General features: G+C 52.3%; 1 protein-coding gene across 2 annotated transcripts in view; it reads left to right on the top strand.

Moving 5' to 3' along the window:
- arhgdig (Rho GDP dissociation inhibitor (GDI) gamma) overlaps positions 1-16,534 on the top strand; it is a 49,313-nt gene extending 32,779 nt beyond the window's left edge. For both annotated transcript variants that reach the window (XM_042314371.1, XM_042314370.1), the window contains exons 4-6: positions 9,108-9,184; positions 16,045-16,108; positions 16,331-16,534. In XM_042314371.1, coding sequence (XP_042170305.1) covers positions 9,108-9,184; positions 16,045-16,108; positions 16,331-16,530 — 341 coding nt within the window. In that variant the 3' untranslated portion in view covers positions 16,531-16,534. The remainder of the gene's footprint in view (positions 1-9,107; positions 9,185-16,044; positions 16,109-16,330) is intronic.
- Positions 16,535-17,215: the final 681 nt, after the last annotated feature.

Below are 17,215 nucleotides of genomic sequence, written 5' to 3'. Positions count from 1 at the left end.
GATCTGTTGGGGCGGTATGTGAGTTGTAGTGTGTCTAGGTTGTCAGGGAAGGTGGAGGTGATCCTTAACTAACCTCTCAAAGCACTTCATGATGACAGAAGTGAGTGCTGCGGGGGTACGATAGTCATTTAGTTCAGTTACCTTCGCTTTCTTGGGTACAGGAACAATGGTGGACATCTTGAAGCATCGATTGAAAGGCCTTTGATGCCTCTCATACATGACAGTACACCATAAAATAGAAAGCGTAACTTTCCTGAAGAATTGTGTGCTTGCTTCAAGTCAAATTTTATTTGTCACGTGTCGATTACAACAGGTGTAAGCCTTACCGTGATTTTTTTTTTAAGTAAGTAACAAAATATTTCGTAAAATAATTAATAAAAAAATACAACAACAAAACTAATATAATTAAAAGTAACACAATAAAATAACAATACTATATATATCAGGAATCAAGGTAAGACCCAGATGCAGACCGTGTCGAAGTAACAATATTTATTACAGCAACAGGGGCAAAGTTACAGGACGGAAGGCAAGCTCAGGGTAAGGTACAGGATGGCAGGGTCAGGTACAGGGCGGCAGGCAGGCTCAGGGTAAGGTACAGGACGGCAGGCTCAGGGTCAGGTACAGGACGGCAGGCAGGCTCAGGGTCAGGTACAGGACGGCAGGCAGGCTCAGGGTAAGGTACAGGACGGCAGGCTCAGGGCACAGGACAGGCTCAGGGTAGGTAGGCAGGCTCAGGGTAAGGTACAGGACGGCAGGCTCAGGGTCGGGTACAGGATGGCAGGCTCAGGGTAAGGTACAGGACGGCAGGCTCAGGTTCATGGTACAGGACGGCAGGCAGGCTCAGGGTAAGGTACAGGATGGCAGGCTCAGGGTAAGGTACAGGACGGCAGGCTCAGGGTAAGGTACAGGACGGCAGGCTCAGGGTAAGGTACAGGACGGCAGGCTCAGGGTAAGGTACAGGACGGCAGGCTCAGGGTCAGGTACAGGACAGGCTCAGGGTCAGGTACAGGAGGCTCAGGGTAGGCTCTCAGGGTAAGGTACAGGAGGGTGGGACAGGCAGGCTCAGGGTAAGGTACAGGACGGCAGGCAGGCTCAGGGTCAGGTACAGGACGGCAGGCAGGCTCAGGGTAAGGTACAGGACGGCAGGGTACAGGCTCAGGGTCAGGGTACAGGTACAGGACGGCAGGCAGGCTCAGGGTAAGGTACAGGCAGGCAGGCTCAGGGTAGGTACAGGACGGCAGGCTCAGGGTCAGGTACAGGACGGCAGGCTCAGGGTCAGGACGGCAGGCTCAGGGTACAGGACGGCAGGCAGGCTCAGGGTCAGGTACAGGACGGCAGGCTCAGGGTAAGGTACAGGACGGCAGGCAGGCTCAGGGTCAGGTACAGGACGGCAGGCTCAGGGTAGGTACAGGACAGGGTCAGGTACAGGACAGGCAGGCTCAGGGTCAGGTACAGGACGGCAGGACGGCAGGCTCAGGGTAGGTACAGGACGGGGCAGGCAGGGTAGGGTAGGACGGCTCCAGGTAAGGTACAGGCAGGCTCAGGGTCAGGTACAGGACGGCAGGCTCAGGGTCAGGTACAGGACGGCAGGCTCAGGGTCAGGTACAGGACGGCAGGCAGGGGTCAGGGTCAGGCTACAGGTACAGGACGGCAGGCTCAGGGTAAGGTACAGGACGGCAGGCAGGCTCAGGGTAAGGTACAGGACGGCAGGCTCAGGGTAAGGTACAGGGTCAGGGTAAGGTACAGGACGGCAGGCAGGCTCAGGGTAAGGTACAGGACGGCAGGCTCAGGGTAAGGTACAGGACGGCAGGCAGGCTCAGGGTCAGGTACAGGACGGCAGGCAGGCTCAGGGTAAGGTACAGGGCAGGCAGGCTCAGGGTCAGGGTAAGGTACAGGACGGCAGGCAGGCAGGAGGGGCAGGCTCAGGGTGGTACAGGACGGCAGGCAGGCTCAGGGTAAGGTACAGGACGGCAGGCTCAGGGTCAGGTACAGGACGGCAGGCAGGCTCAGGGTAAGGTACAGGACGGCAGGCTCAGGGTAGGACGGCAGGCAGGCTCAGGGTCAGGTACAGGACGGCAGGCTCAGGGTAAGGTACAGGCTCAGGGTAAGGTACAGGACGGCAGGCTCAGGGTAAGGTACAGGACGGCAGGCTCAGGGTCAGGTACAGGACGGCAGGCTCAGGGTAAGGTACAAGATGGCAGGCAGGCTCAGGGTAAGGTACAGGACGGCAGGCAGGCTCAGGGTCAGGTACAGGACGGCAGGCAGGCTCAGGGTAAGGTACAGGACGGCAGGCAGGCTCAGGGTCAGGTACAGGACGGCAGGCAGGCTCAGGGTAAGGTACAGGACGGCAGGGTCAGGTACAGGACGGCAGGCAGGCTCAGGGTCAGGTACAGGACGGCAGGCTCAGGGTAAGGTACAGGACGGCAGGCAGGCTCAGGGTAAGGTACAGGACGGCAGGCTCAGGGTAAGGTACAGGACGGCAGGCAGGCTCAGGGTCAGGTACAGGACGGCAGGCTCAGGGTAAGGTACAGGACGGCAGGCAGGCTCAGGGTCAGGTACAGGACGGCAGGCAGGCTCAGGGTAAGGTACAGGACGGCAGGCTCAGGGTCAGGTACAGGACAGCAGGCAGGCTCAGGATCAGGTACAGGACGGCAGGCTCAGGGTAAGGTACAGGACGGCAGGCTCAGGGTAAGGTACAGGACGGCAGGCAGGTAGGCTCAGGGTAAGGTACAGGACGGCAGGCTCAGGGTAAGGTACAGGACGGCAGGCAGGCTCAGGGTCAGGTACAGGACGGCAGGCTCAGGGTAAGGTACAGGACGGCAGGCAGGCTCAGGGTCAGGTACAGGACGGCAGGCAGGCTCAGGGTAAGGTACAGGACGGCAGGCTCAGGGTCAGGTACAGGACGGCAGACAGGCTCAGGATCAGGTACAGGACGGCAGGCTCAGGGTAAGGTACAGGACGGCAGGCTCAGGGTAAGGTACAGGACGGCAGGCAGGCTCAGGGTAAGGTACAAGATGGCAGGCAGGCTCAGGGTAAGGTACAGGATGGCAGGCAGGCTCAGGGTCAGGTACAGGACGGCAGGCAGGCTCAGGGTAAGGTACAGGACGGCAGGCTCAGGGTCAGGTACAGGACGGCAGGCAGGCTCAGGATCAGGTACAGGACGGCAGGCTCAGGGTAAGGTACAGGACGGCAGGCTCAGGGTAAGGTACAGGACGGCAGGCAGGCTCAGGGTAAGGTACAAGATGGCAGGCAGGCTCAGGGTAAGGTACAGGATGGCAGGCAGGCTCAGGGTAAGGTACAGGACGGCAGGCAGGCTCAGGGTAAGGTACAGGACAGCCGGCAGGCTCAGGGGTCAAACAAGACGAAATGGCAACAGACAAACAGAGAACACAGGTATAAATACACCGGGGATAATGGGGAAGATAGGCGACACCTGGAGGGGGGTGGACACAATTACAAGACAGGTGAAACAGATCAGGGTGTGACAATAGATAATAAACAGGGATGTTCACATCAGCAAACCGCTCGCCCACACGACGGAGCTACCACCATGCTCCTCCTTCATCTTTACAAGTAGAGAGAGGGGGTGGAGCTACCACCATGCTCCTCATTACAAGTAGAGAGAGGGGGGGTGGAGCTACCACCATGCTCCTCATTACTAGTAGAGAGAGGGGGTGGAGCTACCACCATGCTCCTCATTACTAGTAGAGAGAGGGGGTGGAGCTACCACCATGCTCCTCATTACTAGTAGAGAGAGGGGGTGGAGCTACCACCATGCTCCTCATTACTAGTAGAGAGAGGGGGTGGAGCTACCACCATGCTCCTCCTTCATCTTTACTAGTAGAGAGAGGGGGGTGGAGCTACCACCATGCTCCTTCATCTTTACTAGTAGAGAGAGGGGGTGGAGCTACCACCATGCTCCTCCTTCATCTTTACTAGTAGAGAGAGGGGGTGGAGCTACCACCATGCTCCTCCTTCATCTTTACTAGTAGAGAGAGGGGTGGAGCTACCACCATGCTCCTCATTACAAGTAGAGAGAGGGGGGTGGAGCTACCACCATGCTCCTTCATCTACTAGTAGAGAGGGGGGTGGAGCTACCACCATGCTCCTCCTTCACCACCATGCTTTTACTAGTAGAGAGAGGGGGTGGAGCTACCACCATGCTCCTCATTACTTTAGTAGAGAGAGGGGGTGGAGCTACCACCATGCCTCCTTCATCTTTACAGTAGAGAGAGGGGTGGAGCTTGCTCCTATCTTTACTAGTAGAGAGAGGGGGGGTGGAGCTACCACCATGCTCCTCCTTCATCTTTACTAGTTACTAGTAGAGAGAGGGGGTGGAGCTACCACCATGCTCCTCCTTCATCTTTACTAGTAGAGAGAGGGGGTGGAGCTACCACCATGCTCCTCCTTCATCTTTACTAGTAGAGAGAGGGGGTGGAGTTACCACCATGCTCCTCATTACTAGTAGAGAGAGGGGGTGGAGCTACCACCATTCTCCTCCTTCATCTTTACTAGTAGAGAGAGGGGGTGGAGCTACCACCATGCTCCTCCTTCATCTTTACTAGTAGAGAGAGGGGGGTGGAGCTACCACCATGCTCCTCCTTCATCTTTACTAGTAGAGAGAGGGGGTGGAGCTACCACCATGCCTCCTTCATCTTTACTAGTAGACAGAGGGGGTGGAGCTACCACCATGCTCCTCCTTCATCTTTACTTGTAGAGAGAGGGGGTGGAGCTACCACCATGCTCCTCCTTCATCTTTATGCTCCACCATTCTCCTCCTTCATCTTTACTAGTAGAGAGAGGGGGTGGAGCTACCACCATGCTCCTCCTTCATCTTTACTAGTAGAGAGTAGGGGGTGGAGCTACCACCATTCTCCTCCTTCATCTTTACTAGGGTGGAGCTACCACCATGCTCCTCCTTCATCTTTACTAGTAGAGAGAGGGGGTGGAGCTACCATCATGCTCCTCCTTCATCTTTACTAGTAGACAGAGGGGGGTGGAGCTACCACCATGCTCCTCCTTCATCTTTACTAGTAGAGAGAGGGGGTGGAGCTACCTCCCTGTTCCCTCCTCCATTCTCTCTACAACCTATTCTATATAGTGTCAAAGGATTTTCTGATGGAAATGAGAGAGAGGGAAACTAAGGGGTAGGGATGGAGAGGGAGGGTGAGAGAGACAGAGAGGGTGAGAGAGGGAAGAGAGGGTGAGAGGAGAGAGAGAGACAGAGTAGGGATGGAGAGGGGTTGAGGGTGAGGGTGAGAGAGAGAGAGAGACAGAGAGAGATGCCTGATATAAAGGGTGAGAGAGAGAGAGAGAGAGAGAGATGGTGAGAGAGAGGGAGGGAGGTTGAGAGAAACAGGGTGAGAGAGAGAGAGAGAGACAGAGAGGGAAAAGAGATGCCTGACTATACCCGTGTGTGATGTGCTGGTTCTCTGTCTGGGAGAGAGGGAAACCATGATCTTTACTAGTAGGAGAGGGCTCCTCCTTCAAAGAGGGAGGGAGGGAGAGATCTTTACTAGGGAAGGAGGGAGAGAAGGAGGCTGAGCGAGAGGGAGAAACACTCTCCAGGGAACCAATGTCTGATCCTGTCTTCAGAGAGGGTTGGAAGGGAGAGAGTGTAATAGTTGTCTGATGTGACTTTGATGTTAACTGGTAATACCAGGAGTTACTGTAGGTCTAGGAGGGGAGGGAGGGCTGTGTAGGTCTAGTAGGAGGGAGAGGGCAGGGCTGTGTGTGTGTGTCCTCCATCTTTACTAGTAGAGAGAGGGGGTGGAGCTACCACCTCCTCACAACACATCAGTGCTGTCCTTTCCTTTTATCTCTACTGCTTCCTCTGTTCCTCTGTTCTCTACATCTCTCTCCTTTATGTATCTATCCTCTCCTTCCCTCTGTTCTCTCTCCATCTCTCTCCATGTATCTATCCTTTTCCTTCCCTATCTGTTCTCTACATCTCTCCCCTTTTATCTCTACTGCCTCCTTCTTCCCTCTGTTCTCCCCTTTTATCTCTACTGCTTCCTCCTTCCCTCTGTTTATCTCTATACATCTCTCCCCTTTTATCTCTACTGCCTCCTCCTTCCCTCTGTTCTCTACATCTCTCTCCATGTATCTATCCTCTCCTTCCCTCTGTTCTCTACATCTCTCTCCATGTATCTGATCCTTTCTCCTTCCTGGTAATACCTGTTCTCTACATCTCTCTCCAGGGCTGTATCTGTTCTCTCTCCTTTTATCTCTCCTTCCCTCTGTTCTCTACATCTCTCTCCATCTCTACTGCTTCTATCTTCCTCTGTTCTCTACATCTCTCTCCATTATCTATCCTCTCCTTCCCTCTGTTCTCTACATCTCTCCCCTTTTATCTCTACTGCCTCCTTCTTTTTATCCTCTGTTCTCTTCCCTCTGTTCTCTACATCTCTCTCCATGTATCTATCCTCTCCTTCCCTCTGTTCTCTACATCTCTCTCCTTTTATCTCTACTGCCTCCTCCTTCCCTCTGTTCTCTACATCTCTCCCCTTTTATCTCTACTGCTTCCTCCTTCCCTCTGTTCTCTACATCTCTCTCCTTTTATCTCTCCTCTTCTTCCCCCTTCCCCTGTCCTCCTCCTCCTCTTCATCCTCCTTCCCCTGTCCTCCTCCTCCTCCTCTTCATCCCCCTCCTCCCTTGTATCCCTCCATGATAAGGCTTTTCCAGCAGGGTAAAGTGTATCCCTCCATGATAAGGCTTTTCCAGCAGGGTAAAGTGTATCCCTCCATGATAAGGCTTTTAGTGTAGAGTTTAAATGTATTAAACACCCATTATCTGTGATCAGAGGGTTCTAGAGTGGGTTCTGGTCAAATGTAGTGCACTATGTAGGGAATAGGGTGCCATAGGGCCCTGGTCTAAAGTAGTGCACTATGTAGGGAATAGGGTGCCATTTGGGACTTAAGTAGTTAATCTATAAACCCCAGACATAGAGACCAGCCATCAGGGAGAACCAGAGACACAGAGAACAGTCAGGTCTAAAGTCAGAGACACAGATAACAGTCAGAGACCAGACACAGAGAACAGTCAGAGACCAGACCAGTCAGAGACAGACAGGTCTCAAAGTAGAGCACAGATAACAGTCAGGACCAGAGTAGAGACACAGAGACCAGACACAGATAACAGTCAGAGAACAGTCAGAGACCAGACACAGTCAGAGACAGAGAACAGTCAGAGACCAGACACAGAGACACAGAGAACAGTCAGAGACCAGACACAGAGAACAGTCAGAGACCAGACAGAGAACAGTCAGAGACCAGACACAGAGAACAGTCAGAGAACAGTCAGACACAGAGAACAGTCAGAGACCAGACACAGAGAACAGTCAGAGACCAGACACAGAGAACAGTCAGAGACCAGACACAGAGAACAGTCAGAGACCAGACACAGAGACCAGACACAGAGAACAGTCAGAGACCAGACACAGAGAACAGTCAGAGACACAGAGAACAGTCAGAGACACAGAGAACAGTCAGAGACCAGAGAACACAGAGAACAGTCAGAGACAGACAGAGAACAGTCAGTCAGAGACCAGACACAGAGAACAGTCAGAGACCAGACACAGTCAGAGAGAACAGAGAACAGTCAGAGACCAGACAGAGAACAGTCAGAGACACAGTCAGAGACACAGAGAACAGTCAGAGACCAGACACAGAGAACAGTCAGAGACCAGACACAGAGAACAGTCAGAGACCAGACACAGGGAACAGTCAGAGACAGTCAGACACAGAGAACAGTCAGAGACCAGACACAGAGAACAGTCAGAGACAGACAGAGAACAGTCAGAGACCAGACAGTCAGAACAGTCAGAGACACAGAGAACAGTCAGAGACACAGAGAACAGTCAGAGACCAGACACAGAGAACAGTCAGAGAGACACAGACACAGAGAACAGTCAGAGACACAGAGAACAGTCAGAGACACAGAGAACAGTCAGAGACACAGAGAACAGTCAGAGACCAGACAGAGGGAACAGTCAGAGACCAGACACAGAGAACAGTCAGAGACCAGACAGTCAGAGACCAGACACAGTCAGAGACACAGAGAACAGTCAGAGACCAGACACAGTCAGAGACACAGAGAACAGTCGGAGACCAGACACAGATAACAGTCAGAGACACAGAGAACAGTCAGAGACCAGACACAGAGAACAGTCAGAGACACAGAGAACAGTCAGAGACCAGACACAGAGAACAGTCAGAGACCAGACACAGAGAACAGTCAGAGACCAGACACAGAGAACAGTCAGAGACCAGACACAGAGAACAGTCAGAGACCAGACACAGAGAACAGTCAGAGACCAGACACAGAGAACAGTCAGAGACCAGACACAGAGAACAGTCAGAGACACAGAGAACAGTCAGAGACCAGACACAGAGAACAGTCAGACACAGAGAACAGTCAGAGACCAGACACAGAGAACAGTCAGAGACCAGACACAGAGAACAGTCAGAGACCAGACACAGAGAACAGTCAGAGACCAGACACAGAGAACAGTCAGACACAGAGAACAGTCAGAGACCAGACACAGAGAACAGTCAGAGACACAGAGAACAGTCAGAGACCAGACACAGAGAACAGTCAGACACAGAGAACAGTCAGAGACCAGACACAGAGAACAGTCAGACACAGAGAACAGTCAGAGACCAGACACAGAGAACAGTCAGAGACCAGACACAGAGAACAGAGAACAGTCAGAGACAGACAGAGAACAGTCAGAGACCAGACACAGAGAACAGTCAGAGACCAAACACAGAGAACAGTCAGAGACACAGAGAACAGTCAGAGACCAGACACAGAACAGAGACAGTCAGAGACCAGACAGTCAGAGAACAGATCAGAGACCAGACACAGAGAACAGTCAGACACAGAGAACAGTCAGAGACCAGACACTGAGAACAGTCAGAGAACAGTCAGAGACACAGAGAACAGTCAGAGACACAGAGACAGTCAGAGACCAGACACAGAGAACAGTCAGAGACCAGACACAGAGAACGTATGGATATCATCAGCAGTTTGGCTGTTGTGTTTGAATATTGAAGTGATAACCTCATCTGTTGACCTCACGTTGTCATGGTGTTGACCTGCAGGTGACCCGGAGGCTCTGAAGAAGAAGAGTTTCACCATGAAGGAAGGAGTGGACTACAGAGTGAAGATACACTTCAAGGTAAGAACCTTCTCCTCCTTTGTCCTGGACTACAGAATCAAGATACACTTTAAGCTGAGAACATCTCTGTCACGACTCAGCATTTGACCTAGATGCAGATACAGGAGTCGGATGGTTCGGGTCTCAGAATATTTATTATAACATAGGGACAGTTTAAAGGAGAGGTCGAGGGCAGGCAGAGGTTCGTAAGTCCAAGACAGAGTCAATCAGGGACAGAAAGGCAGGCAGGCAGGCTCAGGGCCAGAACGGCAGGCAGGCTCAGGGCCAGAACGGCAGGCAGGCTCAGGGCCAGAACGGCAGGCAGGCTCAGGGTCAGAACGGCAGGCAGGCTCAGGGACAGAACGGCAGGCAGGCTCAGGGCCAGAACGGCAGGCAGGCTCAGGGCCAGAACTCAGGCAGGCAGGCTCAGGGCCAGAACGGCAGGCAGGCTCAGGGCCAGGACAGGCAGGCTCAGGGCCAGGACAGGCAGGCTCAGGGCCAGGACAGGCAGGCTCAGGGACAGGACAGGCAGGCTCAGGGCCAGGACAGGCAGGCTCAGGGTCAGGACAGGCAGGCTCAGGGCCAGGACAGGCAGGCTCAGGGTCAGGACAGGCAGGCTCAGGGCCAGGACAGGCAGGCTCAGGGACAGAAAGGCAGGCAGGCTCAGGGTCAGGACAGGCAGGCTCAGGGACAGGAACGGCAGGAAGGCTCAGGGTCAGGACAGGCAGGCTCAGGGTCAGGACAGGCAGGCTCAGGGCTCAGGGCCAGGACAGGCAGGCTCAGGGCCAGGACAGGCAGGCTCAGGGCCAGGACAGGCAGGCTCAGGGTCAGGACAGGCAGGCTCAGGGCCAGGACAGGCAGGCTCAGGGCCAGGACAGGCAGGCTCAGGGCCAGGACAGGCAGGCTCAGGGCCAGGACAGGCAGGCTCAGGGCCAGGACAGGCAGGCTCAGGGCCAGGACAGGCAGGCTCAGGGCCAGGACAGGCAGGCTCAGGGCCAGGCACAGGCAGGCTCAGGGCCAGGACAGGCAGGCTCAGGGCCAGGACAGGCAGGCTCAGGGCAGGACAGGCAGGCTCAGGGCCAGGACAGGCAGGCTCAGGGCCAGAACAGGCAGGCTCAGGGTCAGGACAGGCAGGCTCAGGGCCAGGACAGGCAGGCTCAGGGTCAGGACAGGCAGGCTCAGGGCCAGGACAGGCAGGCTCAGGGTCAGGACAGGCAGGCTCAGGGCCAGGACAGGCAGGCTCAGGGTCAGGACAGGCAGGCTCAGGGCCAGGACAGGCAGGCTCAGGGTCAGGACAGGCAGGCTCAGGGTCAGGACAGGCAGGCTCAGGGCCAGGACAGGCAGGCTCAGGGCCAGGACAGGCAGGCTCAGGGCCAGGACAGGCAGGCTCAGGGCCAGGACAGGCAGGCTCAGGGCCAGGACAGGCAGGCTCAGGGCCAGGACAGGCAGGCTCAGGGTCAGGACAGGCAGGCTCAGGGCCAGGACAGGCAGGCTCAGGGCCAGGACAGGCAGGCTCAGGGCCAGGACAGGCAGGCTCAGGGTCAGGACAGGCAGAAAGGTTGGAACTGGGAAGACTAGAAAGCTAGAACTTGAACAGGAGAAACAGGAAACACGCTGGTAAGACAAAACAAGACGAACTGGCAACAGACAACCAGAAAATGCAGGTATAAATACACTGGGGATAATGGAGGGAAATAGGAGACACCTGGTGGGGGGGAGATAAGCACAAGACTGGTGAAACAGATCAGGGATCAATCTCCTCTTCACCTTTCTGTTCTGCTCTGTTTGGTTCTGTTCTGCTCTGTTTGGTTCTGTTATGCTCTGTTTGGTTCTGTTCTTCTCTGTTCTGTTTGGTTCTGTTCTGCTCTGTTTGGTTCTGTTCTTCTCTGCTCTGTTTCGTTCTGTTCTGCTCTGTTTGGTTCTGTTCTGCTCTGTTCTGTTTGGTTCTGTTCTGCTCTGTTTGGTTCTGTTCTTCTCTGCTCTGTTTGGTTCTGTTCTGCTCTGTTTGGTTCTGTTCTTCTCTGTTTGGTTCTGTTCTGCTCTGTTTGGTTCTGTTCTGCTCTGTTTGGTTCTGTTCTGCTCTGTTTGGTTCTGTTATGCTCTGTTTGGTTCTGTTCTTCTCTGTTCTGTTTGGTTCTGTTCTGCTCTGTTTGGTTCTGTTCTTCTCTGCTCTGTTTCGTTCTGTTCTGCTCTCTTCTCTTTTTTTATTTTTTTTATTTCACCTTTATTTAACCAGGTAGGCCAGTTGAGAACACCTTTATTTAACCAGGTAGGCCAGTTGGGAACACCTTTATTTAACCAGGTAGGCCAGTTGGGAACACCTTTATTTAACCAGGTAGGCCAGTTGAGAACACCTTTATTCAACCAGGTAGGCCAGTTGAGAACACCTTTATTTAACCAGGTAGGCCAGTTGGGAACACCTTTATTTAACCAGGTAGGCCAGTTGGGAACACCTTTATTTAACCAGGTAGGCCAGTTGAGAACACCTTTATTTAACCAGGTAGGCCAGTTGAGAACACCTTTATTTAACCAGGTAGGCCAGTTGAGAACACCTTTATTTAACCAGGTAGGCCAGTTGAGAACACCTTTATTTAACCAGGTAGGCCAGTTGAGAACACCTTTATTTAACCAGGTAGGCCAGTTGAGAACACCTTTATTTAACCAGGTAGGCCAGTTGAGAACACCTTTATTTAACCAGGTAGGCCAGTTGAGAACACCTTTATTTAACCAGGTAGGCCAGTTGAGAACACCTTTATTTAACCAGGTAGGCCAGTTGAGAACACCTTTATTTAACCAGGTAGGCCAGTTGAGAACACCTTTATTTAACCAGGTAGGCCAGTTGAGAACACCTTTATTTAACCAGGTAGGCCAGTTGAGAACACCTTTATTTAACCAGGTAGGCCAGTTGAGAACACCTTTATTTAACCAGGTAGGCCAGTTGAGAACACCTTTATTTAACCAGGTAGGCCAGTTGAGAACACCTTTATTTAACCAGGTAGGCCAGTTGAGAACACCTTTATTTAACCAGGTAGGCCAGTTGAGAACACCTTTATTTAACCAGGTAGGCCAGTTGAGAACAACTTTATTTAACTAGGTAGGCCAGTTGGGAACAAGTTCTCATTTACAACTACGACCTGGTCAAGATAAAGCATAGCAGTGTGACATAAACGAGGAGGCAAAATAATAACAATTTAGCAAATGAACACTGGAGTGATAGATGTGCAGATGATGATGTGCAAGTAGAGATACTGGGGGCAAAAGAGCAAGTAGATAAATAACAATATGGGGATGAGGTAGTTGGGTGTGCTGTTTACAGGTTGGCTGTGTACAGGTACAGTGATCGGTAAGCTGCTCTGACAGCTGATGCTTAAAGTTATAGAGGGAGATATACGTCTCCAGCTTCAGTGGTTTTTGAAATTCCTTGCAGTCATTGGCAGCAGAGAACTGGAAGGAAAGGCACCAAAGGAGGTGTTGACTTTGGGGATGACCAGTGGGGCTTTGGTGACCAAACGGATGGCACTGTGATAGACTACATCCAGTTTGCTGAGTAGGGTGTTGGAGGCTATTTTGTAAATGACATCGTCGAAGTCAAGGATCGGTAGGATAGTCAGTTTTACGAGGGTATGAGGAGACGCATACAAAGCTCTCCCTCGCCCTCCATTTGGCAAACCTGACCATAATTCTATACTTCTGATTCCTGCTTACAAGCAAAAATGATGGCATTGAGGAGTACACCACATCAGTCATTGGCTTCATCAATAAGTGCATCGATGACGTCGTCCCCACAGTGACCGTATGTACATACCCCAACCAGAAGCTATGGATTACAGGCAACATCCGCACTGAGTTAAAGGCGAAAGCTGGCGCTTTCAAGAAGCAGGACTAACCCGGAAGCTTATAATATATCCCGCAAAGCCCTCCGACAAACCATCAAACAGTCAAAGCGTCAATACAGGACTAAGATCGAGTCGTACTACATCTGTTCTGATGCTCGTCGGATGTGGCAGGGCTTGCAAACTATTACAGACTACAAAAGGGAAGCACAGCTGAGAGCTGCCCAGTGACACGAGCCTACCAGATGAGCTAAACTACTTCTATGCTCGCTTTGAGGCAAATAACACTGAAATATGCATGAGAGCACCAGCTGTTCTGGAAGACTGTGTGATCACGTTCTCCTCAGCCGATGTGAGTAAGACCTTTAAACAGGTCAACATTCACAAGGACGCAGGGCCAGACGGATTACCAGGACGTGTACTGCGAGCATGTGCTGACCAACTGGTAGGTGTCTTCACTGACATTTTCAACCTCTCCCTGTCCGAGTCTGTAATACCAACATGTTTTAAGCAGACCACCATAGTCCCTGTGCCCAAGAACACTAAGGTAACCTGCCTAAATGACTACAGACCCGTAGCACTCACATCTGTAGCCATGGAGTGCTTTAAAAGGCTGGTCACGGCTCACATCAACACCATTATCCCAGAAACCCTAGACCCACTCCACTTTGCATACCCGCCCTAACAGATCCACAAATCTCTATTGCACTCCACACTGCCCTTTCCCACCTGGACAAAAGGAACACCAATGAAAATGCTATTCATTGACTACAGCTCAGCGTTCAACACCATAGTGCCCCCAAAGCTCATCAATTAGCTAAGGACCCTGGGACTAAACACCTCCCTCTGCAACTGGATCCTGGACTTCCTGACGGGCCACCCCCAGGTGGTAAGGGTAGGTAACAACACATCTGCTATGCTGATTCTCAACACAGGGGCCCCTCAGGGGTGTGTGCTCAGTCCCCTAATGTACTCCCTGTTCACTCATGACTGCACGGCCAGGTACGACTCCAACACCATCATCAAGTTTGCCGATGGCAAAACAGTGGTAGGCGTCCACATCACCAGCAAACTAACATAGTCCAAGCACACCAAGACAGTTGTGAAGAGGGCACGACAAAACCTATTCCCCCTCAAGAGACTGAAAAGATTTGGCATGGGTCCTCAGATCCTCAAAAGGTTCTACACCTGCACCATCGAGAGCATCCTGACTGTTTGTATCACTGCCTGGTATGGCAACTGCTCGGCCTCCGACCGCAAGGCACTACAGAGGGTAGTGCGAACGGCCCAGTACATCACTTGAGTCAAGCTTCCTGACATCCAGGACCTCTATACCAGGCGGTGTCAGGCTACGGCATGTCTGTTCATCTATAAAGGTACACAAGGGCTTTTTAAATGCCAACAGGAAACCTTCTCTGGAGATGGTTTAGAAGCACCATTGAACAGGCAGCGGGATCTAACTTCCATCACTAGGCCACCAAAACAACTGGTTTTCTGGTAGGGATTTATTGCCTCAAATGGCACCCTATTCCATATATAGGGCACTACTTTAGACCAGGGCCTATAGGACTAAGGGCACTACTTTAGACCAGGGCCTATAGGACTGAGGTCACTACTTTAGACCAGGGCCTATAGGACTGAGGTCACTACTTTAGACCAGGGCCTATAGGACTAAGGGCACTACTTTAGACTAGGGCCTATAGGACTGAGGTCACTACTTTAGACCAGGGCCTATAGGACTGAGGGCACTACTTTAGACCAGGGCCTATAGGACTAAGGTCACTACTTTAGACCAGGGCCTATAGGACTGAGGGCACTACTTTAGACCAGGGCCTATAGGACTAAGGGCACTACTTTAGACTAGGGCCTATAGGACTATGGGCACTACTTTAGACCAGGGTCTATAGGGCTAAGGGCACTACTTTAGACTAGGGCCTATAGGACTATGGGCACTACTTTAGACCAGGGTCTATAGGGCTAAGGGCACTACTTTAGACCAGGGTCTATAGGGCTAAGGGCACTACTTTAGACCAGGGCCTATAGGACTATGGGCACTACTTTAGACCAGGGTCTATAGGGCTAAGGGCACTACTTTAGACCAGGGCCTATAGGACTAAGGGCACTACTTTAGACCAGGGTCTATAGGGCTAAGTGCCCTGGTCAAACATTGTGCACTGAATAGGGAGTAGGGTGTCATTTGGGACAAAGCTGTGTAACGTTGCCTCTTGATGAGACTTCATATACGATAACTCTCCTTTCCTTTCCTCTCCTTCCCTCCTCTCCTCTCCCCTCCTCCAATTTTTCCTCTCTCCCCTCCTCTCCTTTCCTCTCCTTCCCTCCTCCAATTTCTCCTCTCCTCTCCTCTCCTTTCCTTTCCTCGCCTTCCCTCCTCTCCCCCCTCCAATTTCTCCTTTCCTCTCCTTCCCTCCTCCTTTCTCCTCTCCTCTCCTTTCCTTTCCTCTCCTTCCCTCCTCTCCCTCCCCTCCAATTTCTCCTCTCCTCTCCTCTCCCTCCTCCTTTCCCTCTCCTCTCCTCTCCTCTCCCTCCTCCTTTCCTTTCCTCTCCTTCCCTCCTCTCCCTCCTCCAATTTCTCCTCTCCTCTCCTTTCCTTTCCTCTCCTTCCCTCCTCTCCCCTCCTCCAATTTCTCCTCTCCTTTCCTTTCCTTTCCTCTCCTTCCTCTCCCTCCTCCCCTCCAATTCCTCCTCTCCCCTCCTCCAAACTCTCCTCTCCTCTCCTCTCCTCTCCTCCTCTCCTCTCCTCTCCTCTCCTCTCCTCTCCTCTCCTCTCTCCTCTCCTCTCCTCTCCTCTCTCCTCTCCTCTCCTCTCCTCTCCTCTCCTCTCCTCTCCTCTCCTCTCCTCTCCTCTCCTCTCCTCTCCTCCATATAAGTTCATACTGTGTTTAAATGCATTTCAGATTTTCAGTCCCAATGAATTTACATTGTTTATTTATTGCTCCTGATAACCCTCCTCCCCTCCTCCTCTCTCCTCTCCTCCTCTCCTCCTCCTCTCCCCTTCCCTCCCCTCCTCTCCTCTCCTCTCCTCTCCAGGTTAACAGGGATATTGTGTCTGGGCTGAAGTACGTCCATCTGACCTACAGGAAAGGAATCAGAGGTAAGGAGGACCCCATTTTGTGCCGAGCTGTGGATACGCTGTGCTGTTTAGGCCCATAGACCGTGTCAGTTTCTGATACATAAACCTAATTCCGGGTTAACATCGATGCAACTGAGCTGCCATTTTGTGTGTTTTCATTTACACAAGATGTCAGTTTCCCCGACATTCACCTAAAAACTGGCTAGCAAGTGTGCAACTGAGCGTCCATTTTGTGTCGTGCAGTGGACAAGGCGGTGTACATGGTGGGCAGCTACGGGCCGCGGGTGGAGGAGCACGAGTTCATGACCCCGGTGGAGGAGGCGCCCAAAGGCATGATTGTCAGAGGCAGCTACCACATCAAGTCCCACTTCACCGACGACGACAAGACCGACCACCTCTCCTGGGAGTGGAACCTGGGAATCAAGAAGGACTGGGATGAATAGAGAGGAGCCTCATTTCTCTCTCCCTCCTTCCATCTCCCTGTGTCTCCACCTCTCCCTTCCTTCCTTCCTTCTCTCTCCCGTCTCCCCCACTTTCATCCCTCCTTCCTCCATCAAGATGGACTGGGATGGGTAGAGACCTCATCCTCTCCATGCTTCCCTCTCCCCTTGTCTCCCCTCTCCCTCCTTCTCTCCCTCTTCATTTAGAAGGACTGTCTCTCCCTCTTTCTTCCTCCCCCCTCCTCTCCCCCCTCCCTCCAAGGCCCACCTGTATAATAGTAAAAGACAGAGGCCGGTATGAAAGGTGTAAACAGGAAGTTAGGTTAGGCACGGTCTAGAACGAGACAGAGAGGATGTTGTCAAAAACCAAACCAGTATACATCATAGTAGACAACCGAACATCGTGGGCTACAAACCAAAATGGCCCCCTATTCCCTATATAGTGCACTACCCGCAGGGCTCTGGATAAAAGTAGTGCACTATGTAGGGAATAGGGGGCCATTTTGGGAGGCAGGGGGTATGAGCTGTAGGTGGAGATCCACTTGTCTATGTGTGATGTAATCTGATGTTCTCTGCTACAGTGTGTTAACTGAAGGGGATCAAATGAAGTTAAACCCTGGGACTCACTCATACAGTGACGTTGGAGTATGGAGATGTATTTACACCCCATAGTGGGAGAGGCACATTC

Source organism: Oncorhynchus tshawytscha, unplaced genomic scaffold (genome assembly GCF_018296145.1).
Source record: "Oncorhynchus tshawytscha isolate Ot180627B unplaced genomic scaffold, Otsh_v2.0 Un_contig_3912_pilon_pilon, whole genome shotgun sequence".
In the NCBI taxonomy this organism is placed as follows: Eukaryota; Metazoa; Chordata; class Actinopteri; order Salmoniformes; family Salmonidae; genus Oncorhynchus; species Oncorhynchus tshawytscha.
Note: the sequence above shows the minus strand (reverse complement) of the source record. Positions and strands in the feature narration are given on the sequence as shown.